The sequence below is a fragment of the Notolabrus celidotus genome, chromosome 11 (assembly GCF_009762535.1).
Source record: "Notolabrus celidotus isolate fNotCel1 chromosome 11, fNotCel1.pri, whole genome shotgun sequence".
NCBI lineage: Eukaryota > Metazoa > Chordata > Actinopteri > Labriformes > Labridae > Notolabrus > Notolabrus celidotus.
The window spans coordinates 20,558,704-20,579,538 of NC_048282.1; the positions used below are offsets into that span (position 1 = coordinate 20,558,704).

Here is a 20,835-nt window from a genome sequence, read left to right on the forward strand (position 1 = left end):
GAGACTGAAGTATCCTCTGCACAATCTTGGATTAGAGAGATGGCAATGTGATTTACACTAGAAAAGTTAACCTATGTAATCAGGGGTAAAATGCAAGAATTTTAAGAGGTGTGGGCACCCTTAATGGATTTTTTCATGCAACAATAGATTATACTTATCTGTAAGGCTATTGAGTGTGACAATTTCTCAATTTAATTATATAATAATAATAATAATAATAATCCTTATTATTATTATTATTATTATTATTATTATTATTATTATTATTATTATTATTATTATTATTATTTTGTTTTTGTTTGTGTGTATGCAGGGAAGGCTGCTTGTATTTTATTTTGCATCTGGTGTGGTTTGTGGTGATGTTTTCTGTATGTTCTCATTGAAAATCAAAGTCTTCCAACTACAACAATAAAAAAAAATGTTTTAAAAAGACAATTTTCTTCTAGCAAGGCAGTTCTTGTTCTTAGACCAGTGTGTACAGTTACAATTTGTTTTAATTTTCATGCAGTTTATGTGTCTTTTGTATGTCTGCAATGGCACAATATAAAAACAGAAAAGCAGAAAAAACACCTTGCTGTCTAACTTTTGCTCTGATTACCATTCCTTGAAAACTGGGACATACAAATCCTCCCCATCTCTGCCCACCAGGTACTTATTATGAATAAAATATAAAAACAACTCTTATTTTTCAACATGCTTTTTATACTATGAGGAGTCTGTTACTTTTCACACTTCATCTTTCTGGATGGAAACATGCTTATTCTAGTATCCTGCTGGTATCAGCAAGAGATTGTTTTTATATGATTCAGAAAATGTCCCACAATTCATGTCATCTAGTACTTACCAAATCCATACGCTTAGTTTACAGGAGAGCTTAGCCGGTCTGGGACAAGGTGTTGAGGTAAGCACACAGAAGAGGGTATCAGGTGAAGCTGTTGGGCATTAATAGCCAGGAGACTACCTCATGTCAAGCAGACACTGGCATCCTGTTGTTGTCTGGAAGACTTCCAGATATTCGGTCTCTGCAATGCAACACGTCTGGTTGATGTGACCTGTATTTCTTTCTGTGTGTGTCATGGGCACTAACCTTACATTAAATACAAACCGGTGACTGAAAGTAACAACGAAATATTCCCTGTGGGGAAATACTGATGGAGATGAGGAGAAAACCCCAAACACACAAACAGTCTTATATTTCACGAACATATTGTGGACCTATGTTTCTAGTAACTGTAAAAAAGTACAATTTAATCAGATGCGCAAAGCACACACACCATTCAAACACCTCAGAGCATGAAATGTGATTTAAAATCTCAGAATATATTGCAGACATTACAGTAAATTGTATACTGAAATGTAATCATACATACAAATACAAATACAGATACAGTGTAGTGGTCTTGTTAGGGTTCTTAACTCTGACCTGTTGTAGCTACCATGATGCAGGGCATCACTTCAGATGAGTCTACCTTTGAAGTCAATAGTGACTTTACAGATGAAGCACTGACCAATTAAAAAAAATATCTCATCATACCATATCATCTTTACACCAGACAACAACACATCTGAATGTGATCATAAGTTTGCTTATCTGGATTTCAGTTACAGATCTAAAGCTTTCTTCCATCCGTTACACTGATACAGTATAATTCGCTATAACTCCTTAAAAATAAGATGAATCATGACACATCATGGCCCTTCCGGAGTACCAGTTCCCTTCATTATTCATTGATCAATCTTTGGCCTCTCTGTTTATCTTTTTATCTTCAGGGTTTTTTTGGGGGGGACTCATTTTCTTGTATTGCCATCCAAAGGTTCACTTTCTCAGAAGGTCAAACAAAAAGGTAATTAGAAGCTAATTAATGAAAAAAGTGATATTTGTAAATTAAATCCAGAACTTTGACAGACAATATAAACCTCAGAAAGAGGGGAGCCACTACACTTTGACTATGTTAAGGTCAGAATGTGTTTCTTTGTTGGAAAAAAAGAGAGGTTAAAACTTCTACATTTTCAAGCAAAGCTGAAACCAGTTATTGAGCATATATGGATGATACATGACAAATATTACAGTAAGAATATGTATGGCAAAGTCATCAGTTTCTCATTGTTACAGATTTTAAGGCACTCCATTATAGTACATAGTGTGGAGTCAGTCAGTCAGTCAGACCTTTAACACCAGAGAAGGATGGTTACCCACACTGCATATCAAAGAAAAAGAATAAATAGAAGAGTATCAAGATATATTTTTATATAAATAAATAAATACAGGAAAGAAACTATTCACAAGTTACTCATTCACAACTCTTGCAGGAGTATTGTGTTTGTTTTGTCAATGCTACTTTGTACATCTTGGTCTTATTTATGTTAGACTGACCATTTTCCTGTTACACTTGATAATACACCAAAATCTTTCGGATGTCGTAGAACTTGTGCTTAAAACTTTGTTACTTTGAGATCAAATTTTCATATTCTCCAAATCAACATCTGCCTTGTGTTTGTAACAAAATGAATTGGGTGCCATAGTCCTGGAAGGAACAGTCTGAAAGTTGTGTTTGTGCAGCTTGTTACCAAACTATCAAAGCTTTGTTTGAAAAGGATCAATAGCAAAGCCAATACAAATAAGTATAAGAAATACTAATCCTCATACATACATACATACATACATACATACATACATACATACATACATACATACATACATACATACATACATACATACATACATACATACATACATACATACATACAGAAAGTGGAAATGTGTTTTCTGCTTTTATGCAACAAAAGATGAGTCCTTACATAAAGTGAACTATGCTGACATACAATCTTGAACATGAACTAAGTGAATTGATCTGCTTATGTGCCATTTTGGGGTCAATTTCATGGTAGACACAATGAGGTTAGTACAGTACATCCTGCTTGTCCTTATAAAACACACTTTTTCACTCAGTAAAAACATTTTATGTAACTGATTTTATCAGTTAAGGGAAATGCTAACACTTATTTACCCTTACTATTCTGTGAGCTGAAATTTCTTTCCAGCTTTGTTCAAAGTCTCATATTCAGAATTGTCCCCTTCCACAGTAGTTATTGTCCTCTGTCAATTTGTCGGATGCCATTGGCTTTACTGAGCGAGGTGTTGCTGCCCTGTTCTGAACTCATCTCTGTCTTCATGGCTTGCTCAACAGCATCTGCCAATGGTAGCTTGTCCTCTGCTTCTGTCTCTCTGTGGTAGAAGTAATTAAAGTTGGAGACAATGACAGGAACAGGCAAAGCAATTGTCAGCACGCCTGCGATGGCACACAAGGTGCCCACCATTTTACCCCCCATCGTAATGGGACACATATCACCGTAGCCAACTGTGGTCATGGTAACCACAGCCCACCAGAAGCCGTCAGGTATGCTTACAAACTGTGTGTTAGGCTCGTCTACCTCAGCAAAGTAGATAGCACTGGAGAAGAGGATGACTCCAATGAAGAGAAAGAAGATGAGCAACCCTAGCTCACGCATACTGGCCTTCAAAGTCTGTCCCAGGATCTGCAGCCCCTTGGAGTGACGTGAGAGTTTGAATATACGAAACACTCTCACCAGACGAATGATTCGCAGAATAGCCAAAGACATGTTCTGTCCTGAGCTCTCCTGAGGCGTTGTGACCAGTTCTGTAACCACAGTAACAAAATAAGGGATGATGGATATAATGTCTATGATGTTCATGAGGTTGTTGAAAAAGTCCTTTTTACTAGGACAGACCACAAATCTCACACACAGCTCAAAGAAGAACCACGCAATGCATGCAGACTCAATGATGAAGAAGGGATCAGAGAAAGTTGTGGGCTTCGTAGCAGACGGAGCCGCAGAAGTGTAAAATGTAGAGTAGTTGAAAGGCAGTACAGCTGTGGGCACGATTGGGTCACTGTCATCTCTAAATTCTGGCAGAGTCTCCATGCAGAAAATAATGATGGATATTACAATGACAAAAACGGACACCAGTGCTACACCTCGGGCTGCGTTCGAACTCTCTGGGTACTCAAACAACAGCCAGAATTGTCTGTACACATCATTGTCAGGTAAAGGGATTTCAACATCCTTTATGAATCCCTCATCTTCCCTGAACTGCTCCATGGCCTCGCTTCCAAGCTCATAGAACAAAATTTCATCTGCGAACACATCCAGGGGAACGTTAGCTGGACGCCTCACCTTACCCCCTGACTGATAGTAATACAAGATCCCGTCAAAGCTGGGTCTGTTTCGATCAAAGAAATACTCATTTCTCATTGGATCAAAATAGTCCATCCTCTTCAGAGGATCTCCTAACAGTGTATCAGGAAACTGGTCCAATGTCTTAAGCTGGGTCTCAAAACGAAGACCTGCAATGTTGATGATGACTTTCTGGTCTCCGTCATCCAGACCCTTTTTATCAACAAACAGATCCTCGCAGCACTCCTTGGCAAGTCGGCTGAAAATGGTCTCACTTTCCTTAGTGCCCTCGCTGTTCAGCAGTAACTTCCAGTTTGAGATCATACTGGCGCAGCTGCTGCGTCCCTGTCTGTTTGGAGTTGGCATGGTTGGAGACTGTGGTACTGTCAGTGTCTGTGTCTGAGGAATGGGTGAAGATGAGGTGGATTCCCACATGTGGGAAGACACTGGACTGTGGTGGGAGGGTGTAGAAGACAGCTGAGGGACTCGCAGAAGGTACTTGCTGCGAGGGCTGTTGGGCCCCTGGGGGATGTCCACTGTGAGAGCTGTAGTCTCATCAGCATAGGTGTCCAACTCATCTTCAAGGCTGCCATCAAGATCACCCAGGCTCTCAAAGTCTACCAGGGCCACCTCCATGGCTCTGGTTCAGCCAGTGCAAAGCCTTGGGACCCCAGGATAAAACAATCCTTCACACACAGACAGATGCGCGGATGGGCGGTTCAGTCAGTGGAATCTGGAGCAGCCAGTCCTCAGCAGCACTTACAGTGGACAGACAACAGAAAGCCTAGTGTATTCTTTATCCGCTCCAACACCTGATGAGAGAGACAGAACAGAGTCAGTGTGTTTGTGTGTTTCAACAGTATATGGTGTGATTAGTGGTTATTGTCATGCGGTGTTGAGAGAATGACGCCGGAGAGCACATGTTCTATCACGACTCTGTGTTTCCAAGTAAAACCCTTTCCTTGAAAAAAGATGAAACAAAGGGGCAGATAGAGAAATGTGGGACAAAATAAGAGGAAAGGCGTCAGGCAGCTATAAAAGAGGGGAAAGGGTATGACTGGAGAGGATTACTTAGTTTGCTGAAACAAAATTCCATGCTACTTTTTTCCTGTTATTGTGGAGACACTGTGATGAGTCATGTAACTGTGAAAAAGGCAAACACAGAACATCAGACAACAGAGCAACTAAGAAGTTGGGAGCAAGTGTCGCTTATGACGGGTGCATTTTCAATTGTGAGATGTTTCTCTGATTGTTGCTCAATGTTGCCTAAATAACAAAACACACAAATAACACACTTTTTTCTTCAGCCTAGTGCCTGTTCAAGAGTAAGGCAATCAAAGTTCACAGCCTGAAATGACCCCAAATGTAGGGTAGGGTAGTGTAACTGGGTCTGTGCATACATTGGTGCATAATTAACTGTCTGAACGGTGATACCACGAGCCTAGCTTCCTCCAGACACCAGGGCCCACATATTCCCACTGCTCTAAGCTGTTAAGTTTCCCGCAGATATCTGCTCTGCCTTTAACGTGCGATCTGTTGTTGCACTTAAGTTTCCAGTGCATGTGTGACTTTTCATTGGCATAAAGATTGCATTTAACAAATACTGCTCTCACTGGTGTGCCTGCTGGAGTGTCCGAATGTATATCTGTGTGTGTATGTAGTGTAAATGCGTGTGCTTACGGCAGAGTGCAGATTTCCTACAGATGTTTAATTAAAGACTCCAGACATGAGTCACCACCTTGGACTAATCCCAGTGATACCAATCCTGCTGGGAGGGAGAGGAGAGAAAGAGAGAGGAGAGCTGACAGAATGCATAAAAGGAGGATGGTGCAAAACTTGTTGGGAAGACAGATAGTGGGTGGATGCATTGGGTAGGCAGAGGACGGAATGCAGGAATAAAAAAAAGTGACAATAAAGAGAGAATGGAAGTTGATTGTGGGTGGATGGAGAGACAGAATGATGAGGGAGCATCCATGAAGGGGTTTTCTTAAGAGGAGAAAACACCAGCAGAGAAACAAAGGCTTGAATGTTATTTCGAAACTGTTCAAGATGTCCATGAGAAAACAGGGTTAGAAATAAGACTGTGACCCTGAGAATGCTGTAAAAAAATGATAAAAGGAAACAGGGAGTATAAATATAAATTGAAGCTTTCTCTTGTGAACTCCAGACAGAAGCATCAAACCAAAACACATGCTTAGACACTGTTGGAAGCTCTTAAATCAATACCGTGAAAGAGGCCAAAGCTACCGCTCTGCACAGCTGATCCTTGATGTTTTCCCAATAAGTCAATGTGCCGTCAATATTGAATGTAACTGAAAGAACTGCTAACACTTAAATATCCATCAATAAGAGAAGCGGTGTTACTCAGACTCGCCAAATTGACAAATTGTTCCCAAAACACATTAGGACAGTTGCACCGATACTAACCTTTGATTACAGTAGAGCTGAGATGTGCTGAGATTTATAAGTTTAAGTGGAGGATTTTGCTCTCTCTGAAAGGAAAGTGAAAGCTAACTCAAGACAAGTGAGAGATGTCATCTCTGGGTAAGGTATTCTGTGTCAAAGCAGCAGCTAATACTCTGCTCACTGGATTCTCTCTGTTGCAGGGGTGGAAAAAAAGTAGTTGGAAATTCAGAGAAATTGCCAAGATGAGCTCATAGGTAGAGAATCACACAAGCAACACACATCTTACCTTCTTAAGCAGTAAGTCTGCTAAGTGTGCAGCATATGCTCTAAAAAGAAACAACAGGAGAAAAAAGGGTCCTTCCTAAGTTCTGCCACTGCTACAGTTCTGTGCTACGTCCACAATCGGCATCAGAATGACTAATCTATCATAGACTTCATTGAGTAACCTTATGCTGTAGTAGAAACTAGAGCTGGGACAAAGGACACACACACAAACACACAAACACAGGCAAACACAGGCAAACACAGGCAAACAAGCGTGCACACATGCTCAGGCAAACAAAGGCAATCAGCTGGGAAAGAAATCAGGTGATGAATATTGCTGCATGGATATTTTGTCTATAAGTATGGACCTGCATCTGTGTTTGTTTGTGTGTGTTTGTGTGTGTGTGTGTGTGTCTGTGTGTGTCTGTGTGTCTGTGTATCTGATAGTGTGTGTGTCTGTGTGTCCGATAGTGTGTGTCACTAAGGAGTCTCTCAGTTATCCCTGTGATGTGTTCAATGCCCTGTAGACTGGAACAATGCGATTAGATCCTCTGATCTCTCCATGCTTGACTCCCTCACCCCCCCACACACACACACACACACACACACACACACACACACACACACACACAGGTCGTATCCATATCGTACTTATTTACAGCAACTCAATAAATAATTGATGGTAGAAAACACCATTAAGTGTTGAAAGAATGATAAAAGAGTGCCTCAGTTCAGAGAAAGCAAAGGTCCCTTCCATACTTCACACAGCTTTCTAACTTTCACTTTCAGAGAAAACCTCTTTCCCTTCCCACCCTGACTTCTAACCTCCTTTTCTTACACTGCACACCATGAGAACATGCATTTTTAATGACCTCCAGTCTATAAACCTTCATCACTATGACAGGAAAAAAGGAGAAAGTGAAGCTCAAAAGAGGCCAACGTTACTTGCCTACCGCAAATGTCACAGATGATCTTATGTCAAATTGCACGGAGCAGCACTCAGACCCACTGGACCATACCTCACCGTCCACACGCTGTTAAACATATTTGTACTCATAGGCATGTCAGGAAGCTGCCTCCCAACTCTCCCATAACTGGTGCATGTGTAGACAACTTTTTAGAACAGTCATGTCATCACTCTTTATTTAGTATGTCCTGTACTATTTCCATTATAATAAGTGAGAAACATTCAATCATGTTTAATGTGCCCTTGTATTTGTCTTGTGATTTATGTAATGTAATGTGTCTAGAAGCACTGAAAGTATGTCTTTTTTTTGTGTGTGTCAGCCTCAGCAACATCATTTTGAGAACCTGCCATAAACAATTATTGATGTAATTATTCATCAACCCCTTCTGGAAACACATAACTACTCTATTAATTAGATTTTTATCATAATATATGGGTACAAACTTTGGACAAAATTCAATTCTACATTAAAAAAATATTTTAAGAAATAGCTAAAACAATGTGCATTTTTAAAAAAAAAGAAAAAAAAATGATTCCAGGTCTTTGCTGGGATATTCAAATGAATCATAAAGGCAAACATACTGATGTTGTTTTGATTGCATGTGCAGTATGTTTGTGGATGCTTAAAGACTAATACATAACTTCTTATCATGCTAATAAGATTGATACTGATTGACAAACAACTGACAAAGAATTAAGTTGTGGATTACAATGCTTAGACAGTGTGGGTACAGTTTTGGGGTTACAACTCAGAATGATAAACTAGGTTATGCTGAATGAATATACATCTAACAGATGTGTATACATTATTCTCCCATACAATAAATCATAACTGTAATATATTCACATATGCATGTAAAAGGACTCTTGAAATGGAGACAAAACGCTTCCATGGTGGCATTATGACCTTGAGTCGTGTTAGAACAGCCTTAAACAGAGGTGTCATTTGGGGCCCACGCCACCCCATGCTGCTCTGACTATTCTTGTGATGCTATTAATACTTAGGGAGCCAAGTGAGAAGCCCCATGAGAGAACAACTTGCAGCGCATTTCATGCTCTAATGCACAGATATACAGGAAAGCACTGTATAAAGTAGGTGGTGGGACAATATGGGAATCCACATGAGAAATATGGTCTTATATGCTGTGTGGAGCAACTGTACACTTTAGTGAGCTAAACGCTCTGACTTTACCACATGTGTGTAAACATGAACAGATGTTCAGGCAGATCGAGCTTAACCACAAGCCAATCCTTTGCTTGCTGGTCGGCAAGAAGTGCGTGTGGATGTTCAATGTAGTTCTGAGGACACCATGTCCAGGATTTAGGTTACACATCCAACATTGTTTAACATTTACTGATAATTGATTGTTTACAAGACACGCTACATAAATCACTGCAATGACTATATCACCATCTCAGTGCATCAAGGACATACAGTCTTTACACACAGCAATATGAATGTTGATAATATAACAAAGTCATTACAACAAAAGTGCTGTAAAACAGACAAACCTTGATTATTTACATCACCATTACGAACAGCTGCAGAATGCGAAGACTAATGTAATTCTAGTCTCCTGTGCAAACTAGGGATTTACATTTTAGGTATTTTCCGTGATCGATTTTTGGAAATGTTAACGATCAATTATCGATTAATTGAAAAAAACATTATTCTTACGTCAAAAACAATGCCAAATAGATTTTATTTCTACAGCAACAAATGCATATAACTGACGGGATTGAATACGGGTACACGTTTGACACGCAGAATATCAATCAGGCTCATTAACATATTCTCAGCGGACATAGTCTTACAATGTTGAAGACTCATAATACTAGAGAAAAGTACTTCAGACTCACAGTGTCCAGTTTTCTGCTCTACTCGTTTTTATTGAGAAAAATAAACATGTGTATTCGGTCAGGTGTCAGCCAGGAGCGCAACCGGGTCTAATCAGTCCCGCTGAGAAAAGCCCAGACGGCTCTGATGTTGCTGGTCTGTAAACGTGGTGTACCAGAATTTCCACCTGTTTGTTGCCTTCGTATCCAAAGGTGGAAATATCCTGTTTAAAGATATCAACCTTCGTGTCCGTGTCGTTGTTGGCAGCAGTTTTGTATTGATCCTCTTTTAAAAAGTGCACGTGGAGGAGACCTGACGCACAGCTGCAGCCGCCAGCTGAGCGTCTCCGCTGTGCGCAAACACCTTTAACAGCTGATTCACATCGAAACATGCTTTAACATAAAACACCTCCCTGATAGATGAGTGTAATATGAGACCACATGATGTTTGTTCCACGTGACGGAAATTGATAACAAAATGTGTGTTTTGAGTAATTCTTAACAATCAATTAATCGATAATCGATTAATTGTGGTCAGGCCCTAGTGCAAACATACAATTACACGCTATGTTCTCCACTGAATCTGAATTAAGTCACTTTTATGCCCCTCCCCCATTAAATAACCTTTGTTAGTTGAGATTTTCAGTTTATAAAAGCTATTTTTTAAAGACAAAGTCAGCTATTTTTGAAATTCAAGTCTCCGATAACCTCAAGTTCTCAATTGAGCTACAGGTTATTGTAAATGGTGTGGTGTCTTGTAAGTGTGTCTCCACTTCAGCTTGTGACATCAGAGTGTTCTCTAAGTTTTGTAGTGGTCTTTTGGTCGCAGATGAACTTCGTTAAAGTCACATAATTTAACAGAAATTAATATGTTTATGTCATAAGTCATTATAAGGCTCTATCACACCAGAAGTGATCAAAATGAGCTAAAAACACCATCTTCCTTTTATGTGTATTTCCTAAATTTAGTTCAAGATTTGAATAGTACTCATCATTAAGGTATATGGCACTATAGTTACATTATGCTTAACTATACACTGAATTGAATTTGCATCAGCTTGTTAAATCATGTTAATTGCTGATAACTCTGGTGTAGCTGATTTAAATGTAAAGACACCTTCTCTCTCTCTCTCTAAAAAGTAACTTTAATATTTCTCTGCAAAAAACATTGGTCACTTTCTTCATAATAAATGGAATCACACTTCCCCGAAAAATATTCATCATCACATGAATAATCTGCGATGTGACAGATGTTTTCAGCTGAGTACAGTCTGAGTATCTGTAAAACAGGCTCACACATAAGTATCCCAGCATGACATAACTCTTCATCGCAGTCCTCCATTCTCACTTTGATTTACAGTTATCAAAGTATGGCTAACCTTGTGTGTTGGACCCTCTGTCATGCTTCTGTGCTGCAGTGGTGCAAGGGGTTTTTGAATGTGTGAGGGCACTGGTTGGTAGAGCTTGGTATTTTTGGACCAGAGTTTGACCCTATTAAGCAGATTAATACAGGCTGGGGAGCTCAGTGCTATAAGCCGAGGGATCTCTTCTGTCAGATCAACACTGATACTAGTGAGCCATCACAGAGAGGCGCACAAACACAAAAGTTACACACCCTACACACGTCACACAAATACACACATGCACGAGTGAAATACAACCCTGCTTGAGATTTGATATCGTGATGTATGAGATTAAGGTACTGATTGAGTGAACACTTTGGTCATGATATCACCTCATATAGCCTTACATTCTTATTTCAAAACATTTTTGGGGGACAAATTTTTTCCTACATTACAGGGGACACTGAAGGGACACGGAAACACAGAGGAGCAGAGGAGTAGAGGACCAACATGCAGCAAAGGGTTGTAGCCTGGATTGAACCTTTGACTGCGGCGACAAGCACTATGGTCTCTTGGGCGTGCCTCTTAACCACTTGGGCCAAACGGATTCCCCACTGTCTTACTACTTGCATGGAATTGAGTTTGTTAAGTGAGGCAGATTACACATTGATTACGGCAAGGAACAAAAAAATTGGCTTCTACAATTTGTCAATTAAAAGATTACAGAGTCTGGGGCACTAGTGGCTAGCGGTCTAAGCGTCCCACTAATACAGTAGAGGCTATAGTCTTCATCACAGAGGTCGCTGTTCGACCATTTACCGCATGTCTTCCCCCACTCTCTACTCCCCACATTCCTGTCTCTCTTCAGCTATCCTATCCAATAAAGGTGAAAAAGCCTAAAATATAACTTAAAAAAAAAAAAAAAAAAAAAGAGTGAACAGCTAATAATCCTAGCACCTATTTTAATAGTATAACAATTTCAGCCATATTTTATTATGACATGTCCTACTTTTAGCTTTTGATGTAAAATATGATTTTGCTGTGCCAGTGTATAATAGTAAACTGAATTTAGTTTCATTGTGTACTGTGGTCGAGTCAAAGAATGCTGATAAATCTTCACTATCATCTTCACCTAGAATCTAATACATTCTTCACCTATCACATATTCATAAACAGTGCTAATATTACACGGTGTGCAGCAAACATTCACCACCAAACCTGCTGTGCACACACAGACAGAATGAGTCATTTCTGTTCAACACAAAAAGCCACACTTTCAGACAGAGGTACAGATGGCCATTGAGAGATTTTTTTTTAATTAACAAACATGTATTATCCAAATCACAGGTTTTTAGAATATCATAACCCTATCCCCCTCTCTTGAGCTTTTAAATCTCTTACTGAAATATGAATTACAAATGTCCATTTGGTAATGCAGTTCACATAACCACAGCCAAACGGCGCCTCTCATTAATGGAGCTAAAAATATGCTAAATGGACGCTCTATGATATTTAGCGCATTGCTCTCACATGATGTTTGTACCGTATGAGTGTGTTTGTGTGTGTTTGTACATATTGGATGGGTCATTTAATGAAAAAGGTAGGTAACTAAACACAAAATCACTCAAAAAGCACATATGAAAAACATCTGTGTAGACTAAATTGTTTAAAATATCTACTCATTCAATACTGAATTTCTTTGTGTAACACATATTAACCTCATCACTTCGTAAAAAAAAAAATCTAAAACTATTGTATTTATATTTAGGACTTTCCAATGTACATTAAAAAAGTTTTAAGATGAATTTCATGAAAAACGAGTGAGTTATCCTAATTGAACCATGATCTCTGAGAATTAAATGAACACCAATGGCCTAAATCTTGATTTAAATGGTTAGTAATGGAGTTAGAAATTTAGATTTAAAAAAATGTGTATAGGGATTTTTGGGGGTTCTGACACTTTTGGATAATTGAATATGTCCCAGGTCAAATTGACCCAGGAACATTGTCTCTGTTCCAGAAAAACAAACATAACAGGAGGGTTAAGTAGGATTGTGAGTTAGTGTGCACTGCAGCAGACAAAAGAAGTAGGTTTGCTGTCAAATAAGTTTTTAGTTCTTTAACTTAAACTCATGTACCTAAATATCTAAATGTTCCATGCTTGCTTTACTCAATCACATTTTTTATGATTTATGAAGATGTCTGAAGCGCACAATTTTTCTAGTTGTTAAATTTTAATCTTGACTAGCGACAAGTCTCTTGGTGAGAAAAACATAAAACACTTTATCATATGTTATTTACTACAGCTAAACACAGGATCACAGTGTTTAGGGGTAAGCCATGTCAAAGCCGTTTGCCAACTGTGGCTAACACAAGAGCTAGCACAACCAGACTTTAGACATCTTTGCATTTTAGGGTTAGGCTAAGTCCACATGCCTGTACTGGTTGCACATTGCCCCGGTTCAGTTAGCTAAGCATAGCCTAAAACAACTTTATCTCCATGTTCCAGATCACAATACTGCCAAACGTTCCTGCTACAAGATATAATTTGTCAGCTGTGCTTGTTACATCCAGGTAGTAGCGTAAATAAGGTATGTGAGAGACATACACAGTTACAGTACCCGGCAGGCTATTCAGGGTCATTTAGTTAAGAAAAGACCCTGAACTGATGCGGTGAGCAGATCTGTTATGTACAGAGCCATCACAATGTGGAATAATTTACCAGATACTATAATTGAAGCCCCCAGTAAAGCCAGTTTTAAAAAGACTCTTAAAGGAACACCTTAATAATAACCCTAACATTAATGATTTTTAATGAATTTTAGAGAACATCCTGTTTTGTTTTTTTATTGCATGTTTGAAGCATTTTAATTTTTTCTATTTCATGTTTGTAGCATTTTCAGTTTTCAGTTTTTCTATCTTATGTTTGTAGCATTTTCAGTTGTTGTATTTTCTGTTTGTAGCATTTTTCTAACTGTTGTGTAGCATTTTTCTGTTTTTGTATTTCATGTTTGTTGCATTTTCAGTTTTGTTTGTCATGTTTGTTGCATTTTCAGTTTTGTATTCCATGTATATTTTGTATGTTATGTTTGTTTTATGTGGACCCCAGGAAGAGTAGCTGCTTCGTTAGTGGCAGCTAATGGGGATCTGAATAAAGGAATAAAGAGCAATATAACATTAAGGGAGTTGCCTTTAACTAGAGCTACACTCCTGGCTAGTGGTGGGTGCTTGTGCTACAGTTAGACACAACATATGACTGGCATTTCGGGCCTAGAATGATAAGAAATAAAAATAATTTGTTTATCTGACTGGTGATTCTGGTGCCAACTTGTGAGGGTGATGATGTATAATCGTTTCAATGACTAAACGTGCACATCCTTGCAAAAGGTGCGACAACTCTCATATTAATATTCAACTGTTCGGGACAGCACACGGTCCAGTGCACGCTTGTGAATTGTGTTACATTTGGTTTTGATATATCTAGCTTCCATGCATTACATTTCTCTCCAAATTGGCTCTGTTTGTGAGTCCACACCTTAGATTGAGGAAACTCCCCCCCACAAGTGAATATTCTATCACCATGCACTAAAGTTGGGGGAAGCTGAGGTACAACAGTATTAGGAAGCCCTGCCATCTTCCAAATCTCTGATGTGATAAATGGTGAACAAAAATAGTTGCTTCAAGTGTTACACTTGTTTCCTACTCAAATGGAAAAACCTCCAACATGACTGCACATCATTGGCACCATCATTCAGGGATATCAGCGTCTGAAGGCAGGATAGCTGTAATCCAAGAAGCAACAGTCCTTCACTGATGCCATCCATCATAGATACCCAACTGGTTCAGAGAGACAAAAAATATAATAAGGTTTATTTGCCAAGGACTTCAAAGATTCAAAAGTTTTTATTGTCAATGTTCACCGTGTATACGAGACATACAGGAAAAACGATGCTGTTTCTCTCTTCCAGCTTTTAAATATCTAAAATTTAAATATAAATATAATAAAATATAATAAAATACAGTTTTATAAAAAACAGCATATGTACACAGTGCAGGTAGTGCAATCTTGTAATCACACAACTTGCAGTTGGAGATGTGCTTTCGTCACCTTATGAAAACGTTATAGCCCTGTTTCAAAGTACCATCTTGCACGTTTTTCTGCACTGAGGTGATTCCTGACCTCTTTGACATGCACAGGAATTGAAAATGAAAACACCAAAGTTGTTAAACTCCGGTGTCACGCATTATCTGCCTTGTTGTGTTGTCACTGATTAAAAAAGACCTCTTAAGGATTGACCGTAGATTGGTTACTATTTACAAACAAGCCCAGCTCCTACTGACTGGAGAGAGTTAACATCGTGAATTTAGAGAGTGAGAGTTCAAAAAGTACATAATACTGGATTGCTCTAAATTCATCAGAGCTGAAAAGAATATCTTAACACTGTTGGAGGGCATCTTTTTGTCTACGTGCTGCATCCATGGGAATGTAAGCTGCTGATGCTGACAGGGGTGTGTCTGCAGGCCCCAGGCCAAGTCCCAGTGCACAGCAGCTGGGACCACAATCCTAACTTGGCCTTCTGACAAGACATCACTCACACACACACACACACCCACACACAACACACACACCACACACACACACACCACACACACACACACCCACACACACACATATATGCACAACAAGAACAGCCAGGCAAAGTACAGCCAAAACCACTTCCTAATTAATCAAAAACTTCCTGTGGAGCACACAGTAAAGGTCTGTTTTAGACTTAGTGTTTGATAAACAAAAACATGGCATTGCCAATATGTGCAGGTTACTATTGTTTATTTACTTTGATAAATAATACACCTTATCTGACTGGACGTTGAGCTGTTTAATTGTTATCTGTTCCAGTGACTTGCACTGAAAAGATACCCCAAACGCACCTTGCCAAAAACAACCTGGAACCCAAACAATTACAATGCAATGATTCTGTCTGCATAACTGCAAGCTCGGATTTGTGCTATGCTTAAGTCAAGCACTGAAAACAACAAAAACATGAGGCCTACTTTCAAAACAGTAAATATTCATAAATACGTTATACAAAATGAGCTCTCACATTCTTTCGAAATGTCTTCAAGATTCATCAGGACTGAGTGGTCCGATGAGAAGTGATTTATTCGGACTAAACAATGCAACAAGAGTCATCAGATACTGATTCAAATGTGTTGCATCTTTATTGATGACATCATCTTTTTGCAAATTTGCTTCAAACCAGCGAGAAGAGGACAAAGACATACAAAAAGGTGACACAAACAAAACTGTACAAACCCATAGGAATAAGCTGATTAAAAAAAAAGGGCAGTGTATCTCAGCAAAAAGAAGATGATTTCCTAAGAAGCACTGCTCAAAGTTCAGCTTCAAAATCCCTGCTAGGAAGTTCTCTCAGCAAGATCAAAGTATGTTGCATTTACTGTCTTTGTGAAGTACCAACAGAGTACATTGAGTCTCATTTGCTGGCCAAGAACACAGCAGATACAGAGAGCCCTCTTCCTCCTCTCGAACAAAGTTGTCCAGGAGATTCCCTTACAAACTATCCAGCTTTCCTTTATTTACCCCAAAATGAAGTTAAACACAATTACTTTGTGCAAGACTTTTTATTAGATTTTGAAGGATCCAGGGAATGATCTTGATGGAAAATGTACCTGACTACAGTGACGGATGAGATCTATCATTTTGTGTGGAGCTGTTTAAGAATAAACGGGGGTGTTTAGTTTACCTTTACAAGCAATGTCTTTGTATTACTAAGTAACGCTATATTCAGGTCAATATGCCCATCTGTTGATGCCTGTTGGGCTTGAGTTTGCAGTATTATTCTGAGCATACAGTATGTGACCCTTTGAGGTTATTCTGGAGAATTTTCTGGACAGTGTTTGTCATTATTTTTGTATTGTTGCAATAGTAATCACATAAAAATGTATACTTCTCCACTGCCATTGTAATAACATTATTAAAATACGTGAAAAATATCCCTTAAAGGTACATTAAGAAGAGATTATAAAATGTGATTAATTGCAATCTAACTATGGACCATCATGTCATTCATCACGATTAAAACGCAACTGATTGAGAACCTTAATGTTATCATTACATTTGATCACAAACACAACTAAACACTCCCTCTCGTCCCTCCCAGCACCAGCCCTGGATAACCCTCCTCCTGTCATAACCTTGGCATTCTTCCCCCACAGTGGGGATTAAGCCTGTCTCATTTACAGGAATATTACGTTATTTTTTCAGAAGCCTGTTTTTGTTCCGGATCCAGGCGAGGAAAATATGGCCATCTGCTCTGACTCTGTTATACATATCACTAATCTTAGGTGGCGTAAAAACAAGTAGGCCTAATGCACGTGCACACACACACACCCACACACACACAAACACACCACACACACACACACACACACACACACACCACACATACACACAAATACACACAGATGCCAAAAATACCCATTGACTCAATCTCCACATCTGTCTACACGACTCTCTTTTGGTTGCTTGCGACTTTGTTTGCAGTCTGGGTTGCAGCTCACAGACCTCGTGGACAGACTCAACATAGTCTAATGTTTATATTTACTTTTACTCCACTGTTTATCAAATTACCCTTGGGATCAATAAAGATCATAAAATTACACTGATATAAACCACTGCTGTATACAAGTTTTATGGATGGAAACACTGTTGGTATAAAATTGTGAGTATAACAAAAAATTTGCCAGTTCCATATTTTAAGAAAAAAAAAGTTTTAAAAGCACTTCACAGACACATTTTTTACATGAAAAATGTCCTCCTTTTCATACAAACTTTAGCTTCACGTAGTATGTTGTTGTTACTAATCACAGAATAGCGCATGTGTATGCATGACATGCTCTGAAAGGTGGGTTGAGGGTAGGGAAGCAGTGTAGAGGGTTTTTTTTCATCAGAAATGAGGTGCTTTAGTAACAACTCAGTCTAGTTTTTCAAATTGATCAAACATGATATGCTTATGACAGACTGCATAAGTCAGATGTTCTGAAACATTGAGTCAAACCATGTGGCATCTATAAATCACCAAGGTGTTGAGCATGCATACTGCAGGTGCAGCTACCAGCCAATAGGACACAAAGCTCCAGTTTCTCTCTTTTAGAGTCACTTTTTCTCTTTTCTTCATACAGTTGATGTAAAAGTCTACAAATTAGTATTTTTGTCTTTCAGTACATTCACAACTTACTCCCAGCAAGCTTTCAGGATTTATTTCAGTTTAACTCTCAGATCCATCTTTACCAAACAAGGTCTGCAAATAAACTCCATCCAGCTTTCTTTAGGACGACCTTTTCTCAGTTTTCCATCAGATACAGAGGCCCTCACTTTTGGAACAGTTTACTCGCTCATATAACAAGTAACACAAATTTCAACTCATTCAAGAAACAAACTATACACTTTCTATTAGGTGAGTTAAGCAATACAACATGATACTAATTTTAATGCATATTTACAAACACATACTCTCCCTACTTTCCTAACTTATAAATAAATATTCTGTTCTTTTGTGTTGTTTGTTTTTTTAACTTTCCCTTCTATCTTTTCATCATTGTTTTAAATATTAATCCCTTATTCATCTTTTTTGTTTTGTATGTAGATATTCTGTCTCTACATTGATACTTTGTGTTGATTATTTTCTATGGAGGGCCACTCGACAAGCCTATTAGGGTTTTCTTTGGCTCCTCCTGCACATAACATGTTAGTGGTTAATTTTATTATTTAATTGTATCTGTTATATCTTGGCTCATGTTATTGAACATGCAATGTTTGTTTTGTTCTTTTATGTGCAATACATAAAAAAATAAAAAGCCACTTTGAAGTTCAAGAATTGACATGAATCACATAAGATAAACTTATTTTAACAACAAGGAGCAGAAATGTGGGAAGTAAGACATGATGCTTTAAAAAAGTGCAAAAGTAAAACAAGTACTTCAAATATAATAGATGATGTAGGCAATGGTGGACATGCTGTAACTAATACGCAAAGTAAGTAGGATTTTAAGTCGAGATGTATCGATTTAATGAAACAAATGAATAAGAAGGGTGAGTTCTCTATTTGCATAAATGGTAAGTTCTCCTTACCACAATATAATTAGTCACATGGTTAGCTAAAAGCTAAACTATATGGAAGCAAAAACAAAACAAAACAAAACAAAAGCTAAGTTTTCTGTTTGTTCTGGTGTAACAGGAGCTGAGGTCAGTGGATGCGCGCCTGTGCAACAAATGGTTGAATTAAAAAAACGCACGGTGAAGATGGAACACTTGTTGCATCCGCCTGTTACAGGAGAGTGAAGTGGCCTACCTGAAATGCCGTGTCGATCCCACTCACTTCCGGGCGTTGCCGATGAAAGTTTGGTGCTCCGGGCCGGGCCGGAGGCATGGTTAGTGCGCCATGGATCGTCCTTGCCCACCTCGCTTGTCCTGTCACCCCCTGGTTGACCGCACAGACAGCAGGCACAGGCGGAGGTGCCCCCGCCAATCACCCTGAGGCCAGATGTGAGAGTGATATAACAACAGCATGATTACGTTTAATTTGGCCAATTCCCCGCTTGCAAAATCCCAGTTTTTCTTCGTCCTCTAACCAAAGCTGTGTCTCTCTATCTCAGAGGGGAGGAGAGAGCGAGAGAGAGAGAGGGAGAGAGAGGGAGAGAGAGAGAGAGGAGAGAGAGAGAGGGAGTTAGAGAGAGAGGGAGAGAGAGAGAGAGGACTAAGCAGATTAAAAAAGGGTGTTTCCTAACCTCTGCCAGGCTGCCTTATGCTCTCTTGACCACCACCATTTATAAAAACTTGGTCTTCTAAAACCACAATCTGACACAAGAGTGCTCCGTTTTTCGCAGAATAAAATGCCAACAAAGTATATCACAAGTCAGTTTTAAAACAATGCTGACATACACTGCAATAGGAGCATTTTTTTTCCATTTAACTGTTCATCCTTAAACCTGATCAAATGAAAAAAAACTATATTTCAAGGTTTGTTTAAAGGCTTAAGCAGTGTGAAAATCTGAAAAACAGTAACTACAGAAGTTACTGTTATGCATTTCGAATGGGCCCTGCTTGCTACATTGTTGAACTCCCCCTGCTCTGCTCAGATTTATTCACAGCCTTGCTTGGTGTCATTACATTAATATCCTCTCATCACTGTTTAAACGGACGTGTCTGGCACACATCGACCACTGGCTGAACCTGGCAACACCCGGGTGGCCTAAGGGTGGGAGGAGCTGGCCTCTGTCTGCCTCCTGACTCACTGAGCCTGGATCAGATCAGTACAGGGTCACACACTGAAAGTAAAGTTCTATATGGGTAGGCTGTCCTCTGCAGGCTTCTGGTGATACTACACTATGGCACACCCACTGAACAATCTTAAACCCTTTGTTTTCAAGTGTTTACTGTTGCTGTAGTCTTGGACTCTATGGGGAAAAGAGCAAAGGTTCCAATAAAGATGGGTCATTTGTATGTGTCCTTTCTTATAAGCAGATATTTTCCTGAAAAAAATTCTCAGAAGCATGCTGAGCTATTGACCTCTGTGATTTCCCAGAGAAACAAACATGCACATGCAGACTGTGGTGCAGAGCCATAAATTAACAACATGACAAAACTTTACATTTTTTATTGTAATTTTTTAAAATTGGTTACTCACCCACTCCTGCTCCAGATCCCACATCACACCCATCCTTCAGCACCTCCACTGGCTCCCCATACAGTGCCAAATCCACTTCAAGATCCTGCTCATCACCTACAAAGCCCTCAATAACCTC

The 20,835-nt window shown here is 39.1% G+C and overlaps 1 protein-coding gene across 1 annotated transcript; it reads right to left on the minus strand.

The window, feature by feature from the left end:
* Positions 1-1,299: 1,299 nt before the first annotated feature.
* LOC117821070 (potassium voltage-gated channel subfamily A member 10) lies at positions 1,300-19,710 on the minus strand. Its single transcript, XM_034695092.1, has 2 exons — positions 19,383-19,710; positions 1,300-5,009 (listed from the first exon to the last, which is right to left on the minus strand). The coding sequence occupies exon 2, from the start codon at positions 4,831-4,833 to the stop codon at positions 3,088-3,090; it is 1,746 nt and encodes a 581-aa protein (XP_034550983.1). The 5' UTR covers positions 4,834-5,009; positions 19,383-19,710; the 3' UTR covers positions 1,300-3,087.
* Between the last annotated feature and the right edge of the window lie 1,125 nt (positions 19,711-20,835).